The 25796-nt window shown below is 48.4% G+C and overlaps 1 protein-coding gene across 3 annotated transcripts in view; it reads right to left on the bottom strand.

The window, feature by feature from the left end:
• The window catches only part of RGMA (repulsive guidance molecule family member a), a 47364-nt gene extending 22544 nt beyond the window's left edge, over positions 1 to 24820 (bottom strand). The window contains exons 1-3 of one of the 3 annotated variants that reach the window (XM_005666293.3): positions 24444 to 24807; positions 11266 to 11399; positions 4520 to 4635 (exon numbers count right to left, since the gene is read on the bottom strand). In XM_005666293.3, the coding sequence (XP_005666350.1) occupies positions 4520 to 4635; positions 11266 to 11288 (139 nt within the window). In that variant the 5' untranslated portion in view covers positions 11289 to 11399; positions 24444 to 24807. Of the gene's footprint in view, positions 1 to 4519; positions 4636 to 11265; positions 18193 to 24443 lie in introns of those variants that run through there. The other 2 variants (XM_001924865.4, XM_021099368.1) reach the window with 2 other exon arrangements.

The following is a 25796-nucleotide window of genomic DNA, read 5'->3' as shown; positions in this document are numbered from 1 at the left end:
ATCCAAGCTGCAGCTGCTGGTCTAAGTCACAGCCACAGCAATGCCAGATCCAAGCCGCATCTGTGACCTATGCCACAGCCTTGTGGCAACATCTGATCCTTGATGCACTGAGCAAGGTCAGGGATCAAACCCGCATCTTCATGGATACTAGCTGGGTTCTTAACCTGCTGAGCCACAACAGGAACTCCCCCAACCTTGCTTCTTAAACCAGAAGACTAGAGATCCTCTTTTTAGTCCCCAACTCAGGTCTGAAGGGACTCATCATCTGCAGGATTTAACACTCTGCCCTCCCTGGGAGCCACCAACCATTTGGTGTGTCACACGCCAGCCTTCTGGCTGGTGCTGCGGCCACCTGGCTCTTGCAATGGGACTTTTCTCATTCTCTCCCTCTGGGACAAAAAAGTCCTTCTGAGAGGACAAGAACATGGTACGCAGGTGGAGAGCTTTGACGTTTTCTTCTTTTTAGGGCTGCACCTGTGGCATATGGAGGTTCCCAGGCTAGGGGTTGAATCAGAGCTGTAGCTGCTGGCCTTCACCACAGCCATAGAGCTGCTAGATCTGAGCTGCATCTACAACCTACGCCGCAGCTTGTAGCAACACCAGATCCTTAACCCACCGAGTGAGGAATTGAACCTGCATCCTCATGGAGACCACATTTGATCCTTAACTCATTGAGCCACAGTGGGAACTACAGCTTACACATTTTTTGCATAAAGCTCTGAGGTCAACATTCTCATCTCTACAAGGACACAGATGTACTTGCACATCGCAGAGGGCCTGGTTCTCCACAAGCCTTAGTTTCTGCACTGAAAACGAACATTTCTAAAACAGGGGCAGCTTAACAGGAAAGGGAAAGACACGAGGAAAAAAGAAAGTCCCTGGGCCGTCATTTTTAAAACAGTGGGAGTTCCCGTCGTGGTGCAGTGGTTAACGAATCCGACTAGGAACCATGAGGTTGCGGGTTTGATCCCTGCCCTTGCTCAGCGGGTTAACGATCCGGCGTTGCCGTGAGCTGTGGTGTAGGTCGCAGACTTGGCTCGGATCCTGTGTTGCTGTGGCTGTGGTGTAGGCTGGCGGCTACAGCTCCGATTAGACCCCTAGCTTGGGAACCTCCATATGCCACGGGAGTGGCCCAAGAAATGGCAAAAAGCCAAAAAAAAAAACAGTGGCCCTCACACTTGAGATGCATCAGAACCCCCTAGAAGGCCTGTTACGGTACAAACAGCACGTCCCACCCCTGGAGCATCAGCTTCAGTAGGCATCTCATAAGTTCCTGGCCGAGGGTGGGCATGGGAGAGTGGGGGCAGGGGAGGGGAGGCTGAGGCTGCTGGTCCAAGGACCATTCTTTGAAAACCACAGAGCTGGAGTACAGCATCCATAAGCAGTGAACGGGAAGCATGCTAACGTGTCTACAGCATGCGACTTCATTGGGTTCCTCTTAGAAATCTGTTTTATGAAGTCCGGGTGGTTTTGAAGTTTAAAAAGCATCTATTAATTGTGTTTTGAAGCAGATGCTATTAGTGGGAGACTCTTCTTGGCCTCCCTCCCAGCTAAACGTGGCCACTCTGTCCATCTGCTAACAGTGCAGCTTCGTCGAAGCAGACACCCTGCCAGCCCGAGGGACACTGGCAGGGCCCCTTTCCTTTTACCAGGCCTGAAGGCAGATGCCAGCCTTGCTTAGATGAGGGCCCCGAACGCTGTTGCTGAGTCGGGACCACAGGAGGTGTGCCACGCACGTTGTGAGTACGTGTAAACACTCTCCAAAGACACAAACCCTTTCAGTCTAGCAGACGTTAAGGCATCTTTCTCTGTATAACTATGTCCAATTTCATTTGCACTCCTCTGGGTTTACTCCTGGAAGCCATTCAAGTCCACTAGCCCAGAACAAGCCTACGCTTTCACCGGCTTCTCCAGCCAGATTCCACCTGTCTTCAGCGGGAGAGGCTGGCACACAGAACGCCTGACTGCTCCAGTGGTTTCTTTTTTCTTTTCTAACATCCCTCCCTGCTCCCCACCAGACCTGTAGGTTCTCTGACTTTATTCCCAAGCACCACCTAGGCTGGTAGGTCAAGAATACAACAGTCCATCTCTTCGCAGTGGAAATTACCCATCTCATTTCTTAAGAAACCGTTTTCTGACCCGGTTTCTGGAGGTCACACGTTTTTCAGAGCCCCCAGTGTATTTCGCTTGGGCATATCAGAAGCTCAGTTTTCAGCAAGGTGGGCAATTTTGACTAAATGCGGCTGTCAAGGCCTCAAATTAGAAGAAACATTAGCCAGTTGGCATGACAGTGCAATAGCTATCTGCTCTATCTGCCAGGTTTTCGTTACCAGCCTTGAAGCCAAAAAGAAATGGGCTTCTTGGAAACAAGTGATGGAATTCTGGTTGTGAATTATATAACCCACCAGTTTTCCTCAGACAACGGGGGATACTTTTAAAATAAAGTTTTTAAGATGGAGAAATGAATGAAAAACAGTGAAAAAAAAAAAAAAAAAAAACCCAAACCAAAGCAAAGCCACCACCCAGTCCTCCCAGCTCCGTCCTGACTCTGAGAACCTCCCAGGCCAGCCCTTCCTTTCCTCTCCTTCCAGTCCAAGTAGTTAACAAGTGCTGCCACTTTAAGAGCAGGAAGGTGTTGTTTTAAGGGCCTCTAAAGCCCCCCTTCTCAATTTCAGCTCCAAGCTGAGATCACATCCCCCACAGCAGCCAAGGGACAAAAGCCATTTATCAACCCATCTGATAAAACTTTCAATGGGCTGGATCTTTATCTGGACCAAACCAAGACGCACACACATTGCAAACTCCTGCTTCTCCAAAAGGGGGATTTCTTTTTTTAAAGAAGAGGGTCATTTAAAATTCTGGGAGGGAACCAAACCAGTCTTCCAACCAGACCCTTCTATAGGTGGGGAAATTGCCTTAAAAAAAGGGATGGGGCGAGAGGGAGCAGGTCACCCTGCTGTTTGACCCTCTAGGGAGGTTGTAATATTCCAGGTGAGGGTGCAGGAGGTCCAAGGGCTCTTTGGGACATTGACACCCCTCATCCTGTATTTGGCTGGAACCTCCCCAGTGGAATTCAGGCCTGTGAGCTGGTTGAGACTCTCTGGAGGCCCCTGGGGCAAGGGGTCCAGCAGGCTGGGGGTGGGGGGTGGGGTGGATGGTGCTGGAGCAGGGCTGGGGTGGGGGTGCTGGAGCAGGGATGGGGCGGGAAAGTAAATGGATCCCTTGCCCCTTACAGCTGCCTGCACAGTCCTCCCACCGGGAGCCCCAACTTACAGCCAGGCTGAGTCTGGACTGCCCAGTTCTGCCAGTTCCTGAAACCCAGTTGGCTGAGAAGCAAAACAAAACAACCCAATCCCAGTCTAACTCAAGTCCTTTCTTGCAAAGCTCAGTAGAGCGCGGGGGCTGCGGATCCATTCAGGCTGCTGAGCGAAACAAGCTCTTGGGGTTTTTTTTTGGTGGTGGTGTTGTAAAAAGACGCCTCAGAACCCGCAGCACAATGGAAACAGCCGGGAAATCCTGCCTTGCATGGGGGACTATTTGGCCCATGACGCTGGGTTTATTTGTATTTTTAGCAAGAGAAAAATGGGTCTACGGAGTTTAACTGGCGTTTCCAGGCTGTGAGTAGTTTATGGCAAAAATGGAATAAACTTTAATGAAACATTATAAAGAAAACAGACCCGGGATTTAAGTTTCGTGCCTTCCTCCTCCCCCCGAAAGGAAAAAAAAAAAAAAAAAGTAAAGAAACTGGAGCGTTTGGGAAGGAACAAATGCTTCTCTGTGGAGTTGGTCTCCCTTCCCCCAACAAAAACAAGAGGTCCGGGCTCGGAGGAATTTGAAAGCAGCGATCTGCCAAAAACATTGTGAAAAACTATGGGGGATTCATTGGAAACAGATGGGCTTTTTCAGCTTTAATTCTGAAATTCTCTCCTTTTCTGACACAATAAAAACAAACAGGGGGCGAGGCAGAATGTTATCAAACAGGAATAAGGACTAGTTGGAGCCCTGTCCGTGGGCTTCCCCGCGTGGCGAGCGCGTGGGGGCTGGACCGGGTCCCGCGGGAGGGGGCGGTCAGGGACTGGGCTGGGACCTCAGGGGCGCCCCCGGCTCCACCCCTGGGCACCCGGCAGATTTGCAAAGTGCTGGGCGAGTAGGTGGAGAAAGTGCCCCCTGCTACGAGTCCGTGCCTCCCCTTCCCCTTCTCTTTCTCCGAGGCCCCTAAGGGGCGCATCCCCGGTACCCCCTTTTTTGGAAGTTGGGAGACATCCCAGGCGCCAGCGACCTCCCCGCCTGCTCCTTTTCATTCCAAACTAGGAGGGATTCCCCCCTGGTCCCCACGGGCATCCACTGCGCCTTTGGCGGGGCGCGGGAGAGACAAAGACGCGTGGAAGTGGGAGGCGGGGGCCCGACGAACTTGAGCTCCGACTCGCTCAAAAACCTGTGGCCCAGCGCTGCGAGGAGACCCGGGGAGCTAGGCGGGCCCGCCCAGCCTGCTGTTCCTGGGCCGCGGGCAGTGCCTTACCTGCGGGGAAGCTGCAGAGAAGGAAGGCGAGGGTCGGCCAGAATCCCAGGGCTGAACGTCCTGCCCCTCTCCCCATACCCATCCATCCAGCTCGGCCTGTTACCACTAGCCTCTCCCTGGAAGAAGAGTTCAGAAGAAAAGAAGAAGAAAATAAATCACGCTGCGGAGAAAGGGCAGCTTCGCTCCGCCGGCGGGAGCAGCGAGCCGGGAGGCTCGGTCCACCACGGCCGCGGGCGCCCGGCGCGCCCCCCCGCCCCGCGCGCCCCTCCTTCGCCATCCATCACCCGGTTCCTCTCCAATGTCGGCGCAGCCCCGCCGCCCCAGCCGCCGCGCGTTCCGCCCCCTCGCGCTCGGGTTTCAGCGCGGCCCGCGGGGGGTGGGGGAGAGAGGAGCTGGGCGGGGACGGAGGCGGCCGGGCTGCTGCGCTGGCCGCGGGGACCTCGGGAACCCGGGGCTGGGGGATGGAGGGCTCGCCCCGGGTCCCGGAACCCCGTGGCTGTGCACACAGAAAAGGCGCAAATCCCCCCGGGGTGGCCAAGGCAGGCAGAGCTCAAGGGCGGCCGCGCCCCCGCCCCCCATCTTCCCTATACGTATCCAACCCAAGTAGAAACTGAGCTGGGAGGCAAACCCCAGGACCCCTTTACAACTAGACCGCCGTCCGAAGACGCCGCCGACACCCTGGCTCCTTTCTCTCGCTCAGATGTGTCCCTGGTGCAGGAGGCTGAAAAATCGCTTCGAGTTGCCGGCGTTGGGCGGGATAGCCCGCTGGATCTCAGCCACCAAAGCACCTAGAGGCTTCCGCCCTGGGCCACCCACCCTGCCTGGACTCTGCAGCCTCCAGCATCCCCTCCTCACTGCTTCCTCAGGACTTGCCCTGGCCGCGCTCCCCAGCTGGGGGCTTGTGATCCTGACGGAGGCGTCAGGACAGCTGCCACCCGCAGGAGGTGTGGATGCAGCGGTGCCCGCCACCCGCGCTGCTAGGGCAAGGCCACCAAGGCCGCTCTTGGGAGGGCATCAGGGTGGTGACTTCCTTTAACTTGGTCGCTTATTTTTCCAGGACCTGGAAAATGTCTCCTCCCCAAGATTCCCTAGGCCCCGGCAGCTCTCCTGCTGCTGTGAAGATATTTAAGAGACTGGCAACTTCTCCTAAGAAACATCTTTTGATGGAACACAAATAGGCCAGAGCAAGTGTTTTTAGTCAAACCGATTCTTCCCTTGGCCCCCCTCACCTCTCTTCCAAGTCTACTCATCTGGTTCTTTGGAAAAAATTCCGAGTTTGTATCCATTTGGATGTTTCTCTGAAGCCGTATGGCAGTCCTCACTTGCGAAAGGCCACAGAGGCTGCATGGCTGTAGCTGCCTCCTGGGAGCAGGATGAACTCTGGAGGAGAAAGCTTTGGGCAAGGAGAAGAGGACGCTAGGTCTGTAGACCCAACCTGAAGCAGTAATACTTCTTCTTTTTCTTCTCTTTTTCTCTTTTTCCATGTGCCACACCTGTAGCACATGGAAGTTCGTTCCCAGGCTAGGGATTGAATCGGAGCTACAGCTGCGGACCTACACCACAGCCACAGCAATGCCAGATCTGAGTCACATCTGTAACCTACACTACAGCTCATGGCAACGCCGGATCCTTAACCCACTGCTCGAGGCCAGGGATTGAATCTGCCTCCTCATGGATACTAGTCGGGTTCACAACTGGCTGAGCCACGACAGGGACTCTTGAAGCAGTGACACTTCTGAATCTAGCTTCTACAAAATAGGTACAAGAGGAGACTAATGCCTCAGGCAGCTGGGCCACCAGGCAAAAGCAAGCAGTTGTTTCCTTAGGGCAAACGGCCACGATGGCATCTGCTGGCCTTTATAGTTTGGGGTGCCACTGTATTTCTCTCAAATATTTAGGTCTCAACAGGCTGTGTCTAATGATCATCCTTCCAACCGGAATTCATCTGAAGACCCAGTGGGCAGAATGCTATAGTTGGCCACCAACTCCGAATCCAGGTCTCAAATCACCCTCCTCTCAGGCTTGGCCCTGGAGCCAAACCCTCAATTTATTCTCCACAATCACAGGACAGCCCTGGCACCCCGATGCAGGCACAAAGCCAGACTGCACAGGGCACCTTTGAGGTCCTCCAATTAACACCATTTGCTAGATCCTGCCTTTCACAAGTTACTTCTAAAGCTTCTCACTAATGAGAGAGAAAGGATCCATTAGCATTCCAGCAGCCCTGAGAGTACAATCCCTACCACCACTGCCGCAGCATCTCCAGGTGGGAGAAGGTGGCTCAGGACCCAGCAGAGGCTGTGCAGGCTTCAGAAGGGCTGGAAGCAGGTCCTTCCAGCACTGTCCCTGCCAAGAGGGTACCTTTGGCTGCAGGACTTTGAGGCCCGACACCTGTTTCTTCATCAGTAAGGGGCAGGCTGATAATACTATCACCCCAAGACTGCAACTGAATACCAGCATACGCCAGAGATATTGCGGGTTTGGTTCCAGACACAAGGTGAATGATACAATAAGCAAGTCTCACAAATGTCTTTGTTTCCCAGTGCATATCAAAGTTCAGTTTACACTGTACTGTTGTCTGTTAAGAGCGGCGATAGCAGTTTGTGTAAAAAATGTGCAGGAGTTCCCGTCGTGGTGCAGTGGTTAACGAATCTGACTAGGAACCATGGGGTTGCGGGTTCGATCCCTGGCCTTGCTCAGTGGGTTAACCATCCGGCGTTGCGTGAGCTGTGGTGTAGGTTGCAGACACGGCTCGGATCCCGCATTGCTGTGGCTCTGGCGTAGGCCGGTGGCTACAGCTCCGATTGGACCCCTAACCTGGGAATCTCCGTGTGCCTCAGAAGCGGCCCTAGAAATGGCAAAAAGACAAAAAAAAAAAAAAAAAAAAAAAAGTGCGTACCTTAATTAAAATATACTTTATTGCTAAAAAAGCCTCACCATCATCTAAGCCTTCAGTGAGCTGGAATCTTTTTGCAAGAGGACATCAAAGATCACTGATCACAGATCACTGTAACAGAATACTAAAGTAAAAGTTTAAAATATTGAGAGAATTACCAGACTGTGACACAGAGACATGAAGGGACCAAGTGCTGTTGGAAAAATGGTGTCAATAGACTTCTTGATGCAGGGTTGCCAGAAACCTTCAATTTGTAAGAAAAACACAACGAAGTCAAGCACAGTAGAAAGAGGTGTGCCTGCACAATTTGGGAGCGGCACTGGGCCATGGGAGCTCCCCAGCATTCCTGCCAGGGGACTGCCTGCCATCTGGGAGGAGGGCCAATTCCTAAGCCGATTTCTTCCCCAAATCATTTTGGGATGGGATGCAAAGGGCTTTCTTCTCATGAGGAGAAATGTATGAGGCTGAATATGGAGATTTGGCCTTTCGACAGTTTAGACTATGAAGAAAAATCCAGCCCCAAGCAGAACAATATGGGGTTATGCTGACTTTGAGGAATCTGTCTATACTGGCCAACCCCTCCCCACCAGCCCCCCGCAGCTTACTGACAACTCCCCAATGCTTTGCAAAAATAAGAAATTCTTGAAATGTTGGGTTTTGGAACTCAGCCCTCCATTCACCATAGAAACTCATTTAACTAAACGTGCAGTTGACCTCAGACTGACAGCTCTAGTTATATAGCCTCTGACCACTCACACCCTCTCCCCGGGGGTGGTAGCCTGGGCCTTGGGTCAGAGACCCGCTCATGCATGGTTCCTGCTCCCTTTCCCCTTGTCCTGGCTATGGGGGCCCCACCACGGAAGCCTCGCTCTCCATCTATCCCTCTGCACCTTTGGGGGGGGGTGGCGCTGTGTGGTGGAGGGGCAGGGGGCTTCTGTAAATTAAGGTCTGCTTAAGGTGGAAGCCCTCCCATGGGCAGGGGTGGGCTGGGGCTCTGGCTTCCCCTGCCTCTGGGTATGAACAGGGTGTTCTCAAATCCAGGGCCTGAATCATCAGTCAGTAAGTCCATATTCAGGACCAGTGCATGCTAATCCCTGGGGGATAAAGAAGTCAGCAAGACAGCTCCTATCTTTGAACTGCTGGTAGAAACAGATATCAGAGGAAGGTGAGGGGTAATGCGGAGGTGAGGAGTGAACAACTCACTACTTGGGGAAGGCTTGACTAAAAAGGTGGGATGCTTGGGATATCTCAAGGATTCATTCTTAGTAAGATTGATAGTAATAATAGCTTATGTTTCCATGTTCTCTTATATTATGTCAGCTGCTGGCTAAGTGGTTGACATTTCTAGACACTTCAAAGTAGGTTCTATTATCATCCTCATTTTGCAGGTGGGGAAACTGAGGCTGATTGAGCTTCAGTACTCACCCAATTACCAGCTAATAAACTGCAGAGCCCAAGCACACCCAAACTCCACTCCTGATGTGCTGTATGTGCCATTCATTCCAATGACGCAAGTCTACACTGGGCTTAAAAAGTCAAGGCGCGACAGATAACTTAAATCACTTTCAATAAAGCATAACCCAGACACTGATGGGAGAGGCACAGAACATAGGCGCCAGGGGCCTCCAGCCCAGTCTGGGGTGCAGCGTGGGGAGGAAGTTTTCCCAGTGTGGGGGTGTGCCAGGGGATGATGGTGGGCACAGAAGGAAGAACAGGGCAGGGCTTCCAGGTAGAAGGAACATTGACTATACCATGTACCAAGGTGTGGTGTGCCTGAGGAGCTGGAAAAGCTGGAGCATGGCTAGAGGAGAAAGACGTGAGGCTGCAGAAAAAGTAAGCAGGAGCTTGGGAAAGCCTGTGAAGGGCCAGCACATGCTCTGCTAGGGTGTGTGGTTTTAGCACCTAGGAGCCCCACCCAAAACCTCACAAAAGGGAGGGACTTATTCTTGCGGGAGACCATGGTTGGGCGGGGTGGTGGTTAATAATACAGATTCCCAGGCCCCACTCAGAATAGTTGAATCTGAATCCCGGGAGGCAGAGCCTGGGCATCAGCATTCTAAAATGAGCTCTCCCAGGTGACTCGTGTATAGGGACTGGTGGTTTCTAAGTTCCCTCCCCCTCTATCAACTCTGGGTTCCCATAAGACCTGGCTGAGTCCATCAGTTTATCCTCTTGGACTTAAGGTCCAAGCAAGGCAGAGAACTTAATAATGGCTTTCAGTAAAGCAGTGACTGGCCCATGACCCAAGCTGACCAATCAGAATCTGTCCTGAGACTGTTGCTATGGGGGCGGGGGGAACCCCTGGCCTCTGATTCCTACATAGGATGGGGCTGGGGTAGCAATCTGATGAGAAGGCGAAGTTGTGATGAGTGTTGTAAGTTGAGGCTGTGTTTGTAGAGTTGGCATACTGTCTTTACAAGGTGCATTTTATCTGGTGAGCTTTTCAGGGACTGATGGTGATTTTCAGGGCTAATCCTCCCCACACCACTCCCTCAGCAGGCGATTCGCCTTGAAGCTCCTCCTTAGTTCCTTGGAGCTACCCGAGGACCTGTTTCAGCTATGGGAGCCAACAAAATCCTTGCTCTGCCAAAACTAGTTTGATTTAGGGTTCTCTCACATGTATGCACAAACTCCTGACCAGTAAGGAGGAAGTGAAGGTCCAACACTGTTCCCAAGGAGTATTTACACAGTCCTCAGAAGTGCAGGGATATGTTGGAGTTCCCTTCATGGCGCAGTGGAAACGAATCTGACTGGTATGAGGTTGTGGGTTCAATCACTGGCCTCGCTCAGGGGGTTAAGGATCTGGCGTTGCCACGAGCTGTGGTATAGGTCGCAGCCTCGGCTTGGATCCTGTGTTGCTGTGGCTGTGGTGTTGGCTGATTTGACCCTAGCCTGGGAGCCTCCATATGCCACAGGTGCGGCCATAAAAAAAAAAAAAAAAAAAAAAAAAAAGGGCAGAGATGTGTTGTCAATGACTTTTTTTTTTTCTTTTGCCGTTTTAGGGTGGCACCTGTGGCATATGGAGGTTCCCAGGCTAGGGCTGAATCAGAGCTATAGCTGCTGGCCTACACCACAGCCATAGCAACTCGGGATCTGAGCTGTGCCTGCCACCTACACACAGCTCACGGCAATGCCAATCCTTAACCCACTGAGCAAGGCCAGGGGTCGATCCTACGTCCTCATGGGTACTGTCAGGTTCATTAACTACTGAGCCACGACAGGAACTCCCCGTCAATGACTCTTAATCCATCCTTCATTTTACTGGCGATAATTTCTCTAGCCTACTCCCATCCCCCCCACCTTCGAAAAAATGTTGTCTACACCACGTCTGAAGGAACTTAGTTACTTTACTTTACTGCTCAGAGGGGGACCCAATCTTTCTTTGTAATTTATCCCTCAAATTCCTCGTTGAAACTTCAAGGGCTACCCTGGGTCTGGCCATCTCAGATTTGATGAACCAGCCCTGTTTACTCTCTGCATAACCGTCAAGGTTTTATAGACTTTGATATCACCTTTCTGGCTTCATCTTTCCACAATGAAATCCTTAAAGAACAAAGCAGCCCAGCTTCTCAGGGAAAGAAAGCCTTCTGCCCGGGTGATTACTCCCCTTTCTACACTCCTGAGATATTTTTCTCATAAAACTGCCACGTTTGGGTAGAGCACAGGGAGAATACTATTTTTGGCTCAGCTGCCCATACCATTTCTGAATACTTGGTCCTGCATGGTCTTTAGGAAACATACATTTTGCAAAGATCCCCCACCCCAGATCCCTTTTTGTGGCTATAAATGGACTGGACAAAATCCTTTTTTTTTTTAGGATTACGTTCTAAGTGCATTAGCTGAGGCTTACCCCTGCAAAAGCTTAACATGCATCTTCTTGCTCACTCAAGCTGGTCCAGCCGTTAATCACCATTTGTTTGCCATCTCTCTGCAAAGCCTTCATTTCATCTGCAGGCCTGGAACCACTCTCTCCTTCCAGACGATCTACGGACATTTAAACAAAGTCTAGGAGTACGAGCGATCCTTGGGGATTCCCACTGTTCATGTTCTTCATCCAGAAAAGTACCTGTTTATCCTATTTTCGGTTTCCTGTCGCTAAGGACAATTCTGATCTATGGCAATTCTCACCCCCCATTGTGGAGGAACTTACTATTGGAAATGACCTTGGGGTGGAACTTTGTCAGAAGGAATTTTGAAAGTCTAAACATAATTCATCCCTGGGTTTCAGCAGGCCTGTTTCTACCTCCTTGAGGAATGCTAATAGACTGGTCCAGTTTCATGGTCTCTTTTCAGAAAGTGTGTTTGGTCCAGTTAATTGGGACTTTAAAAAATGCTCATCGATATTACCTTTTTGTATCTATTCCACAGAGTGGCTATTAAAAGTGACCCTTCCTGGATGGGTGGGCTTCCTTGGTGGGCAGGGGACCCAGCCTATGAGCTTGGCCACAGGCTGGGATCTGGAAGGAGAGGTGCCTATTTTGACACCTGGATGTGATGGCCATCTTTTTTTTTGGGGGGGGGGAGGCGAACCTGCGGTATATGGAAGTTCCCAGGCTAGGGGTCAAATCGGAGCTGCAGCTGCCAGCCTACACCCCAGCCACAGCAACCCTGGATCCTTAACCCAGTGAGCAAGGCCAGGGACTGAACCCTTGTCCTCATGGATACTAATTGGGTTCGATACTGCTGAGCCACACGTGGAACTCCACGACTGCCATCTTTAGCTGCCACTGCTCCCTTCCCTCCAGATGGTCCCGGGATAGGGGGTCACAGGCTTGACCTGTTTGTCTCCATGACAGTTTAGGAATCTCCCTACTTCTCTTCTTCCAAAGCAGTTTTGGGTCTCACTATCCTCACCCTGGCTTCAAGGAACCTCTTTACTGTTGACTTTGGAAGGTCTTCCTGGGGGTTCTCGCTTTGGTCTACCTCGTTTTCTTAGCTCTTGCTGCAGGCTGCCTTTCTCTCTGCGTGCACACTATTTCCTTTGCTTGAGTGTTCCCTCCCTCACCGCAAGGGACACTTATTCTTAGGAATTAAAACATACAGATTTTATTCCAATATTTTAATGGCTTTTTGAAACATCCATTTCCCTGACATTCTAACAGCTCCCTTAGAAACTGGAGAAATAGCTCACTTTCTCTTTGAATTCTCTGGACAGATTTAAAACACATTAGCAGGTTTTATTTGCTCTTGGACATGTCTTCTAATGTGTGTGATCAGATGAGTAACATTTTCCCCGTACACAAGGCAGATGCTTTTAATGTATTTATTGTCTTTCCGTTTTGCCCATTCATCAAGCCTTCTGTGAGTACTTGGCTCTGAGTGGGGTTTTCGGGGTTCTCAGATGAGCAGCAGACAGTCTTCCCCCTTGGGCAGCCCCAAGGGGCAGTAAGGTGTGGACACAAATAATCCTAGCACAGCGCTGAGGACCCTGAGAAGGGCATTTGCGCGGTGTCTCAGGAGCCCCAGGTTGATCCCCTACCCCCTTTGCTGCAAATCAGCTCAGGACTTCACGAAGTCCTCAGGTCTTTTGGAATTGGAGGGTCTCTGTCAGTAGCTTCGGTAACAAACTGGACCATTGACTGCAAAGCAAGACATCATGAACACCAGACCGGGTGCTGTCTATACCACCATCAGCCTCATACTGTCTAGAGCACCACATGTCAAAATTCCACCTCATGGACAATCCATGTGAGACTTCCCCGTGGGATAGCATTCCTGCTCGGGGGTCCGCTTTCAGGAACAGAGTCTGGGGACTTTCAGGGCCTGGAGGACCAGCTTGGCACAGGACATCTGTATGGAGTGTCCACTCAGAACTTTCCAGAAGCACACCCCTGCTGGTAGGCCTGGGCATATTCATTAGCACTGGGAAGATATAAAAGGGATTTTTTTTTTTTTTTTTTAAGTAAATGCTAGGAGAACAAATTTTTGGACTTTCCATTCCTTCAATCTAACATCAATTTTATTTCAAGAACTGCAACAGTAATAGATATACATGTTAAAAAAATCAATTTCCTGTTAAATGAAATCTGGTCACTGTCCCTGGAGGCCATAACTATTAAAAATTTCACATGGATCTTTCTAGATATTTCCATATGCACACATAAAAATCAATTATAAGCACACATAAAAATCAGTCAATCAACCTATCTAGTTACCAAAAACTATTAGCAACTTCTCTACGGCTCTCTCTCCAGCAGGTATTTCCTATTTTATTCTGTCTCTCCATGAAATGGCCCTATGAACTCCTCCATCATGGCAGAGCCAAGCAGTCCTAGAAGAGCAGAGTTCCCTAGCCAAAGGGGATGAACCCATGTACATCCAGGTGGACTTATGGGAATCTTGCATGGTACCATACACCTGCAGTGCTGTTATACATACAGGTGGACTTAAATATAAAACAGTCCCTGTGAAAAAAGCAGCAGCTTCTCAGATATAGACGACAAAGATATAGAGTAGTTACTAGTGGGGAGAAAGAAGAGGGGAGGGCAAGATAGGGGTAGGGATTAACAGGTACAAACTATTAGGTATAAAATAAGCCTCAGAGATCTATTGTACAACACGGGGAAGATAGCCAATATATATATATATTTTTTTTTGTCTTTGGTTTTTGTTTTTTTAGGGCTGCACCCACGGCACATGGAGGTTCCAGGCTAGGGGTCGAATCGGAGCTATAGCTGCCAGCCTGCGCTATAGCCACAGCAACGCCAGGTCTGTAACCCACTGAGTGAGGCCAGGGATCGAACCCACGTCCTCATGGATCCTAGTCGGGTTCGTTAACCACGGAGCCACGATGCGACCTCCAATATTTTATAACTGTAAATGGAGTATAAGCTGTGGAAATTGTGAATCATTCTATTGCACACCTGTAACTTGTATAGTACTGTACAGCAACTATGCTTCACTTAAAAAAATAAGTAAAATAAAATAGTCTGTGCAGGAATGCCGAATGCCTTTAAAAAGCTATGTCCTCTCCTTTTGCTGGACTTCAGTTCCCATTTAAAAACACTCATTGTGTGCCCTCTCATCCAGAAGTCAGACAAGGCTGGTTTACCTCAATGTGTCCATCACACAGAAGGTAAGGAACGTGTCTGAGGTTACCCAGCTGGTTTGGTGGCAGAGTGGCGTTTGGTCAGGTCTGGGTGACTCCCAGCTACCATGCCATCTCTGATGAGCTCACCAACTCCTTGCCAGACCACAGAGATGTCTGGTCTTCTCTCTGCCTCTATTGACCCTCCTCTGTCACTGTCCTCAACCTCTTGTTCTGAACAGAAGGAAAGGCCCATTTTGAGGTCCTCCAACCTCAGCCTGGCTGGGCTGGAGCCCTCCTGATGACCTGCTAACAGCTTCTGGGTCACATTTCCCTAATGTAAGCCCCTCCTTCCGTCTCTTCTCACCTCTCTTTCTTGACCTCTGAGAGTCTCAGCAGATTCCTGGAGCAACCTCATTTTTCCTTTTCATACATTTCCCCTTTCTCCCTAACTGGGATTATAAACTAGAATGTAGCTGGAGTTGCATTTAGGAAAGTCCTCCTCCCTCCACTGTCCTCTTGAGCTCTTGTCTGCAACTCTAGGGCACACCTCCTATCTGGTCCACAATTGCAAATTCTTCTGCCTACAAAGCCCAGTACAAAGGTGATAGCATTTGTGAATTGCTTCACTGTCAGTGTTGAGATCAAAACTTCTTAGATATCGCAGTGGATATGGGGAAAGAGAGAGACTTGGGATTTGGGGCAGCTCTACCTCTGTGCGGCCCCTGTCCTGTCCTATCTCTGGACCCTGAGCTTCCCAATCTGCAGAACGGGGGCCTGGTTGCCCCCCAGCGTCTCCCAGCTCCACAGTCCGGGGTTTCTAGGGATCCAGAGACCTGACGTTGGCTCTGTACCTCACTGACCTTGCCCATACGTGACTCTAAGGAGCATTCTGGGGCCTCATCTGGAACATTTCTGGGTCCCTCCAAGTGCGATGTTGCTGAACAAGGAGGAAATGTTATTTGGAAAGTGACATTTTTATGTTTTAGCATCAACATGAGATTCTTCAGCAATAACGCCCAGCAATACTTCTGTATACCTGAAAGCACACCTTGAAAGCATCTAGTAACCTCTTGTTTGAAAGCAACTTTCTTTCGGGTACCTATACCAAGCCGTGCCATGTTCCTAGAGTGGAGAACAGCCCACCCAGTGTCTACCTCTCCCCAGTCCAGTAAGTTCTTGGGAGAAGAACCAGCTTGAAACCATTTATCCACCAAATGGCAACTGTTTGAACTGACAGTGAGGCTGCGTCTCTCTCCCAACCAGCAGAAGGCTGCAGTATTTGGATTAATGAAGAAGTCGGTGCCAAGCACAAATACCATACACATTTAGCAATAGGAACAGATAACCAAGTTATTCATCAAATTCAAAATTGTTTAGAATGGCTAATGCAAAGCTGAAATAAAGAAGATCCCCAGCTGATGGGTGGTGGGGAAGGGTGCCAATCCAGAAAGAACAAATGTGTTGCTTTCTGTGATGTTTTCCCTCTACCACCACATCTTTCTTTTCTAAATTTGTTGGAGCCTGCGGGAATGTCTTTACTTTTACATTAGAGAAGCAATGCCGCAGGCTGGCCAAGAACATGTAGTCTGGACACGGACTCTTTAAACCTCAGTTATCTCATTTGAAAAATGGGGATATGTACTTTGGCTCCCTCGGGATTATTGTGAGGATTAAATGAGTTAAAGTAATAATAGACCACTTAGAACAGATGCTTGGCATCAAGCAAGTGTTGATAAGGAGTTGCCAATATTAGTTTTATAACCAGGATAAGAACCATTATTTTTTTTAAAAAAAGAACCATTGCTTTGGTTGTAACAAAGTATCTACTATGTCCCTGATTCTGTAGAGCCTTTGTATGTGTGGGAATGGGGGGAAATCTGCAAAGTTCCCCAAGGATTTTTATTTTATTTCAAAAAGTTTTAAATTTTGTATACAATTTTAAAGGTTACTCCCATTGACAATTATTACAAAACATTGGCTACATTCCCCATGTTGCACAATACATCCTTGTAGCCTATCTTATACCTCATAGTTTGTACCTCCCACTCCCCTGCCCCTATATTGTTGTCGCCCCCCAACGATGCCCGCCATTGGTAACCACTAATTTGTTCTCTACATCTGTGAGTCTGCATATTTTTATTTTGTTATATTCACAAGTCTATTCTATTGTTTGGCTTCCATATACAAGTGATATGTATCATACAGTATTCATCTTTGTCTCATTTATTGCACCAAGCATAATGCCCTCTGAGTCCTTCCATGTTGCTACAAATGGCCACATTTCATCTTTTTTATGGCTGAATAGTATTCCAATGTATATATACCACATCTTCTTTATCCATCCATCTGTTGATGGACGCTCAGGTTGCTTCCATATCTTTGCTATTGTAAATAATGCTGCCATGAATACTGAGCTGCATGTATCTTTTTGAATTAGTGCCCAGGGACTTTTAGATAACCCTGACTTCTGGGTGGGTTCTAAGTGCATTATCAGTTATACCCAAGTTTTGTTCAGCAACTATTATAAGACAAAGTCTCCCATGAAACTGTAGGATTATCTCAACTATGTGATGGGCACAGCTGTCTCCATTTCAAAATGAGGAGACTGAGACTCAGGAGATTAAATGACTTGTCCTAGGTCACTAAGAATATAAATGGCAGGGAGATGCTCAAATCCGGGCTTTGTGATGCCAAATCCAGGGTGTTTCCCACCAAATCAGGGCTATTTCTCAATCTTCACTGGGGTTTATTTTTTCTTATTAGTCAAATAAAATGCTCCATATGTATAATGATGGGTCATACATTAGAAATGCAGGTATGTTTAAAGATATACTGTTTTCCAGAAACAAACAAAAATATTAAAATATTTTAAGAAAAGAAAAATTTTCCTGAACCATCTCTCCCAACCCCTAAGAACTCAGGAAGCTGAAATAGTTCTAGAATTCTTTTTTTTTTCCTTTGGATGTTAAGCGGTATTTTTAGGTCAGATTTTCATGGAGTCCTTACCTGGGTTTAACAACCTCTGAATGACAGGTAAATATTACACGGCAAGATGTTTAAGTAAACCTATCTACATTATCCATTCACTGCAGTCACTTTACACCACAAGCCATTCAGATCATGTCTCGAACTCAAAGCCAGATGTGCTTCTGCCTCTACAGATTGGTCACCGATTGAGAAAGGGAAGGCTTGGGCACCATTTTGGTTGGGGTGCCTTCTTGGCTTGGGATGGTTTTGCTCGCATTGACTCTTGGCCCAGTTGTGTGTGTGGGTGGGAGGGGAGCAATATGTTTCCTACATAGCCTGAAGTCATCAGACTCTGCCAATAGCATCCATTTGCTCATGAAGAAATCAGATACTTAGAGTTTAGAGAGCTCCATTCTCAAAATAAAAGCAATGTAAGACCCTCACGGCCTGGAAGAGGTAACATCTAGCTTTTCTTTGCCACATACCAGATACCCAAGAATACAAAACCAAGTATGCCTCAGGGTAGTAAGGGAAGCACTTTGAAATTACTATTCCGAAATCTGAATTTCAGACGCCTTTAACTGCATGAATTGACATAAAACAATATAAATTCAACTCCTGTGAATTCCTTGTTCTGTCTGGGGCAGAATGACCTGCCAAACTTAGTAGGGAGGGGCTATTAGCAGGTCTGGATCTGTCAGGGGATGTCTTCATGAACCTCATAATGTCTACAGGTGAGCCTGGTCTCTAAGCTCTACATCTGTTTTTTTTTTTTTTTTCATATTTTTAATAAGATTTTATTTTTTCTATTATAGTAGATTTACAATGCTCTGTCAATTTCTGCTGTACAGTAAAGCGACCCAGTCATATATATATTATATATAAAATATATATAATATAAAAATATATAATACACATTATATTTTATAATATAATATATTATATTATATACTATAATATATAATATAATAATATATAATATATATAATTATGATATATATATAAATATATATATACATTCTTTTTCTCACATTATCCTCCATCATGTTTCATTATACATGACTAGATATAGTTCCCTGTGCTATACAGCAGGATCTCATTGCTTATCCACTCCAAATGCAATAGTTTATATCTACTAACCCCAAACTCCATATCTTTTTTTGCTTACATAAATGGAAGCCCATCTGACAAAATGCAATGACATTAAAAATCTACTATTTACACTGTACCTCTTTCCATTGGTGACTTTAAATTAAACATAAATGCAAGTATGTTATATACCCAAACTTCCAAACATCAATTCCTATTCTTTCCAATTGATTCTTATTCAAGGCACCAACTGTTTGGAGGAAACTCCATAGCTTTTACTATTCTGCGAATGAAAAATGCATTTCCATGCTGCATTATTTGTTCTGTTAGAAATCTGTTCAATTCACACTTATTAAGTGGAGCACTGGGTGCTGGATGGTGAGCCAGGGCTCAACAACAGACTGAGAAAAACTGAAATACAGTAGGCGAGATCTCACAGGTCCTGGAGGAAGAAGTACCCGGCATATCTCGAGGGGCCACATGGGGGAAGTCAAGGCCAAGTGCAAACACAGAGACCTGGGGCACATGCCTTGATTAGGGTCCGTGAGTAGAGTGCTTTGGACTTCTTGAGCTAAAGCTAGAATGGTCAATTCAAACCCAAAGAGCTGGCTTTCCGTGAGCCTGATTGGCTGGGGGTGGGGAGGCAGTCTTAGGGGACACAAAAGGGGCAAGCCCTGGGGAGAAGGGGAGACCTTTGATCATGAGGGATGGCTGCTGTCTAGGGCATGCGCTTGCATGGGGGGGCGGGGTGCTGGCATCAATTTAAGGTTTCCATGGGCCACTTGGCCAAACAAAATGGATGCAGATGCAGTAATACTATGGAGTAGCTCAGCTAAACCCTCAGCAGTCCCATGGACTTGTTCCTGTGAGAGTTATCTACTCTGTTCTATTCTATTCTATCCTGTTCTGTTCTATTCTATTCTTGAGCTGGAAATGCACACTGGCAGCAAATTTCTAAGTCACTGTGATGGCTCCAGCAGATGTTTCCTGAGCAAGCCTCTCTGAGAGCTAGGAAAACGGTGTGCTCACAAGGGGTAACCAGCAAGGGCTGGTAGTCTCCCAAGTGGATTAGACTTTGATGGAGAGGATCAAACTCTGTGAAAGGACCTTGGGCAACTAGATACCCTGGATTTTAAAGAGCTATCCTGGAAGAAGAGATACACGGTGGTCCAAATCAATTGGGAAATGTATCAGTCTGTCAGGAGAGTGAATTCTAAGGTGGAGTGTCTGCGTTGTGATCCATAAGGTTTCTACCACAATAGATGTTTAGGAAGCCATCATGGGTAAATCTTTGAATGTCTGTATGTTTCCACCTAGTCTCATTTAAAGAAGTCATCAAGGAGAAAATTCCTTACAAACTGCTAAAGACGATGAAAAGTTGTCTGCATCCATCTTCAAGAAGAATAAGTGTGCTAAGAGTAAGTAATGGAAGCTTTCTCCCAAAACTCCAAACAGAACTACCATATGACCCAGCAATACCACTTCTGGATATGTATCTAATTTGAAAAGTCACATGCACCTCAACTGATCATAGCAGCATTATTATACCATTGCCAAGATATGGAAGCAACCAAAGTGTTCATCGACACATGATGGAAAGAAGATAAGGTGTGTGTGTTTGTGTGTGTGTGTGTATGTGTACATATGTATATATATATAATACTATAAGTACATATACTATTCATACACAGAGGAATACTACTCAGCCATTAAAAATGAAAATTTGCCATTTGCAACAACATGAACAATTGATTCTTATGCTTAGTGAAGTCAGATAGAGAAAGACAAATACTGTCTATTTTCATCTACAGATGGAATCTAAGAAATACAACAAACTAGTGAATATAACAAAAAAGAAGCAGACTCATGGACACAGAGGACAAATTAGTGGTTGCCAGCGGGGAGAGGGAGTGGGGAGGGGCAGTATAAGGGCAGGGGATTAAGAGGTACAAGCTATTATGTATAAAATAAGTTACAAGGATAAATTGTACAACACAGGGAATACAGCCAAATTTTATAATAACTGTAAATGGAGTATAACCTATAAAAGTTGTGAATCACTACACTGCACGCTTGTAAGTTATACAATATTGGGCATCAACTATGCTTTGATTAAAAAAAAAGCATAAGTTATGGTACTGAGGCTCTTGCTGAAAACTAAGGCAGGCCATTTCTGTTCACAGAGCTAATATTATTAGGGAACATGATAGATTGTTGCCATCAGCCAGAGCAAGATGTTGCAGAGACCTTGAGATAATGAGAGTTTTTGAAGACACAAAAAAATGAAACAGAATTGAAGCTACAATGGATGGTCACTACCAAGTGATGTCCTAAGGAAACAGAAATCAACAAGCTTTTGAGTGTCGGTACTGATGTTCCCTCATCTCTGCTAGGCTCCATGGAGGACACAGAATCTGTAAGAATCAGCCTTGTTTTTACCAGATTGGTGACAGAATCTTTTGTTTTCAAGTTTTTGCCAGATTTTCAGATTCGAGCAAATCCAGGGTCTTGATTCCTGAAAGTTCTCCATCTTGAAGTGTCGCTTTCCACAAACAGTCAAAAAACAAGAAGCAAACTCGACTGGCAAATTTTGTCACTGTTTTCCACATAAACAGCGTCTGCTACGTTTTAATTCTTTATTCTAGTAATCTGGATATAAAAATTTTATTAGGTATGTAGTATGTATTTACGTTTGTCAAGTAGCAGTGACTTTAAATCTTTTAAATGAGAGCTATTAAAATTGCAGTCGACATTTTTTTTCCAATTTCTGACCAAATTTCAAAATTTCTTCTTCTCCTGCCCTTAGAATTGTAGTATTTCACACCTCAGTGAGCATTCTTGCCTCCTGACCCCTAGGCCCTAGTATGATACAGCATTTTCTACTCAGAGGTCAGAGTTGGCTAAGAAACTGGGCATCCTTTTAAAAGCTGTTCATTTGTCACCAAGGAAACTGACTTCTGCCTGACCTTGTCTGCACACTTGGGCGAGGTAGTGCTTAATTTTTTCCACTGCCCTTTTCATTGCTCTTCATAGCTCTGTTGCTAAGTAAGGGAAGGGAGGCTGAAATTGTGCTATCATTCAGTCAAAATAAGAAAAAGAGAAACCGGTCATCTGAAAAGGGTTGGAAACCACAGGTGGGAAAGCCCAGATCGCCCTTTCTTCAGGTTAAGTCTGTGTTGAATTAAGATTGTGGAAAGAATTCACAATGAAGTGTTGTTTGAAAAGCAAAGCTGTCCTTCTAGAGAGCCACAGAAACACCACAGACCCTTAAAACTTGTTTGAACTTACACGGGGGATGTTCTAAGTCAAGTTCTAGAACAGTGATCTTTAAGGAATGGTGCCTTTTCATTTCACAGAACTAGCAGATTCCAATGAACCTGCAATGGTTTCTGAGAATCCTGTCTGTTTATGCTCAGTTTCATTTGGGTATATCCTGTCTCTTTTCCTGGATAGCAGATTTCTGGAGAGACATCTTAAGGCACGACCTAATGTTGGGACCATACTTGGTTAAAGTTAATTGAGTTTAATTCATTTAGTAGCAAGGCTGTAGAGGGAAAAAACACACTTTAAACCCCTGGAACCCTGGCTATACCCCTTTACCTCTCTGGGCATCAGTTTCCTCTTCCAAGAAGTGGAAATGCCAGTGCCTCTTCCTGCCTGCTCTTCCCAGCAGCCAGCAGTGCTGAGAGAGACTTGAAAAATTCCATGTCCCAATGTTAGGAATGCTCAGTACCTATTCATTTTATCTCCCCATCTAAGAATTCCTGTATCTCTCCCCTGCCCCCCCCGGGGGGTGGGCAGTAGAAGAGGCAAGTCAAGGGTCCTATTAGCTGCCCCCCCCCATTCAATATTATTACACACACTGGGGAGTTCCTCCTTGGAGAGACTTGTAAGGACAGAAAACAGACAGAGGTGTTTTTTGTTTTTTTTTTTTTTAGCAAAGGTCAGAGAAGCCCACCTTGACTAAGAAGCCAGGTTACTGCAAGACCCTTTTTTGGGTCATAAATCTAGTTATTAAATAATCACCTGCAAACCGCAAGACAGTTTGACACAACCTGGGGAGTAGGCAGATAAGCCACCCACATTTCCATTTGTTATTCAGAGCAGAAGCACCTGCCTGTCACCTGGGAGGGAAATGATGGGAGCAGGGCCATTGAAAAAAGGAGGCTGGGACCTCCCTTACCATCACTGCTGCTCAAAGGATCTCAAGGGGCAAGGATCTTCCCCACTAGCAGAACAGCCTACCCTTCAGAAAAGGGAGAGCCCAGCTCAGTGCTAATATCATCTGGCCTGGAAGGTGGCAGCAAAAACCAGGCATGTGGAGCCCGTCTGTGTGTGGGTGCCCCACCCACAGCCTTTGTCCGCTGTGCTCGCATCCAGCAAAGTCTGCTCCAGTTGCTAATTGAAGATCATGTCCCTTACAAAGGGGGCCTGCTAGTCACCAGCTCCGATAGTGGAACAGCAGGAAACCTCTTCGTTGTGCAAAAGAAACTTGCCATTTTTGGCATACCTTTCCTGTGCAGATCTGCACCAGATCCTTTCCCAATTCTCCTTCAGCTGCCCTTCAGAGCACAGCTAATCTCTTTTCTAGGGGTCATGACTCAAGATTCGCCTCTCTGATGCACCGTCCCTACGTACATAGGTTTTTCAAATTTCTGCGATAAATGTCCAGAAAACAGGCACAGACTTACAGGCAGGTAACATTTTACGTTATGCTTTTGTTACAGGACCCTAAAGCCTGATGGTGAAGGTGAAGGATCTCTTTGAGGTGGGAGCTTGCTAATCAGTAGGACCTGCAATTCTGACCCTTGAGCTTGGCGTGAGAGCTGGGGGCGTCGCGGCGCTCCAGCTCAGCCGGACTGTAGCTACGGTGAAAACTTCTAGCCCCAGGCAGCCAAGTGCCTGCCTCCCCACCTCGAGCCGGAGTCTCCTACTTTGAGAACACCCAACTTCGTGGCCTAAAAGAAACGCTCAATGTATCATTTCCGCTAGATGGCGCGATTTCCCCTAATCGGTCCTCAAGACACCCGATTTATAAAATAAATACATTCCAACGCCTTCCGAAACCACACTACATAATAGCAGCTCGCAGGCGCCCATTAAAAAAAAAATCTCAATTTAGGGATATTGATTCTACCTCCGAGCAAATCTAATGCAATTACATTAACAGGATGCAATCAAGAATTGCACACTAGTGTCCCCATCAGTCCTCCCCCCAAATACACCTGTCCCACTGCCCCAGCTTGTTCCTGGGATGAGCCACTGCTTGAGCCAGGCACGTAACTGTTGCTGTGCCCAGCCCTCTGGGCCCACCTGTTCACTTAGAAACGCCAGGGCCACTCGCGACTCCTATCCCTTAAGCACTCAACACAAGTCCCTCACTTTCCTGCGCACCTGCGCTCCCAGGCAAAGGACCATTGGAGACCCAAGCCCAAACAGTGCGCAGCGCCGATGCCCCCGGGGCAAGCCCTAGAGCAGCGGCTCTGCAGCTGGCTAGGCAGTTGGGCCAGAAGCTGGAGGAGAGGGCCCGGGAGAGTCGGGCCAATGCGGGTTCACAGCGGCACAGCCCGGTGGCTCTCCCTGTCCCAGGCTCCGCGGGCTGGACGTAGCGACCGCCCAATGAGGAGGTGGCCGCGGGAGAAAGAGAGCTCCCAGCACGCGCACAGTGGTACACACATTCGCCGGGTCTGCCCAACCACGAGCGCTGCAGGCTGCCCGGGGAGAGCATTTTAGGAAAAAAGAGCAAATACCAAACCACAAAAACTTTGCTGCTGCCAAGAGCTAAAGCGATCAGGCTTAGCAAAGCTCAAATCTGGGCAAGATGGGAGCAAGATGAGACGCGGGGTTGGGGAAGACCAAAGCCGTGCCGTAGCCCGGGCAAGTGGTGGCGGCGCCTCAGGGATGTCAGAGCCGGGTCCGCCCCGCTCCTGGCCCGCGCTTACCTTGGCGGCTGCATGAGCCCCTGCAGCCCTCGGGGGGGTGGCGCTGACAGGGCTGCGGGCGAAGAGGGGTTGCCGGGGCGCCGCTGTTCGGCCCCGGGGCAAAGTGGGAGGGGCTCGGCAGGCGCTGGTCCCCGCCGCCCCGGCCGGCTCAGCAGCGGCCCGGGGCGCGCCGCCTGCTCCCGGGCTGCATGCCTGCGAGCGCCTGGAGGAGCCGGCCCGGGAGCGAACGGCTAGTGCTTACCCAGCCAAAGGCTCGGGCTGCGCAGCCCGCGCTCGAGAGACAACTGCAGAGTCGGGCGGCTCGGGCCAGCCCCCTCCCTCGCCCGGCCCCCGCCCGCAACCGCCGCCAAGCGCGGCGTCTCGAGGTTCTTTTGCGCGCGGAGGGGAGGGGGCGGGCCAGGCGCCCGGGGCGCAGGCGGGGGGCGAAACGGGCGGGGCCAGCCGGGCGCGGGCGGGAGCGGAGACGTGGGGTGCCGACTCGGATTGCCCCGCCCCGCCGCGGCCGCACCTTCCCGCATCAGCACCCGCTAAGGCGGTTGGGGTCGGGAGCTGCTCACGCTGCCAAGTCTAGACTTCCCTAAACATGCGGGTTAGGGGGGCGCGAGCCGCAAGTGCCATGACCCTCGAGGCGCCTCCAACTTTCCTAATCATCCGCTGCGAAGCCCTGGAGAGCACGTTTCCATCATCAGTTCCATGGGTAGGGCGAGATATTCTGAGGTTTCTGGAATAGACAGTCACATCCAGGAGAAAAGCTGCTACTCTCTGCAGAGACGCACCTTTGTTGTTCTGAGATGTTTGCTTAATCTTCTTTTTAAAAATTAACACATATGTATTAAATATGTAAATGAGGAATACGTCCTTGTGTACAATTTTTATACAGCCCAGGCATATCTAGAGTAAGAAGACCGTATAACATCCCCCTTCCCATATCAGCCCCTCCCCAGAGGTAACCTCGGGTCAGAGTGTGCTCCGCCGCGAGTCTTTCCTGTCCCTGCGCGGCGCTTTTACGCTCACACGCACGGATTGTAAGTGGATTCTCTTCTCCAAAGAATGTTTCACCATGCAGCGCATGCACACACTGGCGAGAACACTTCGGTTGCGATAAATTCCCCAGAGGCTTCCGGGAGTCCAGGGAAAGATTCTTGCCGTGAAACAGCAAAGAGCCACCCAATCGCCCTGTGCAGAGCTGAAACCCCAGCTGGAGCTTGCAGTCAGCCTGAACACACAGCTCACGCCCAAATTAGCATTGCTCGGTTAGAGAAATTTGCCAGTGCGTTTCAGACAGGGTTATGGCCTTCGCATTCTTACAGAAAACAAGCTGTCATGGATTTTGATGAGAACTCTTTGGATTTG

Source organism: Sus scrofa, chromosome 7 (genome assembly GCF_000003025.6).
Source record: "Sus scrofa isolate TJ Tabasco breed Duroc chromosome 7, Sscrofa11.1, whole genome shotgun sequence".
Classification (NCBI taxonomy): Eukaryota; Metazoa; Chordata; class Mammalia; order Artiodactyla; family Suidae; genus Sus; species Sus scrofa.
Note: the sequence above shows the minus strand (reverse complement) of the source record. Positions and strands in the feature narration are given on the sequence as shown.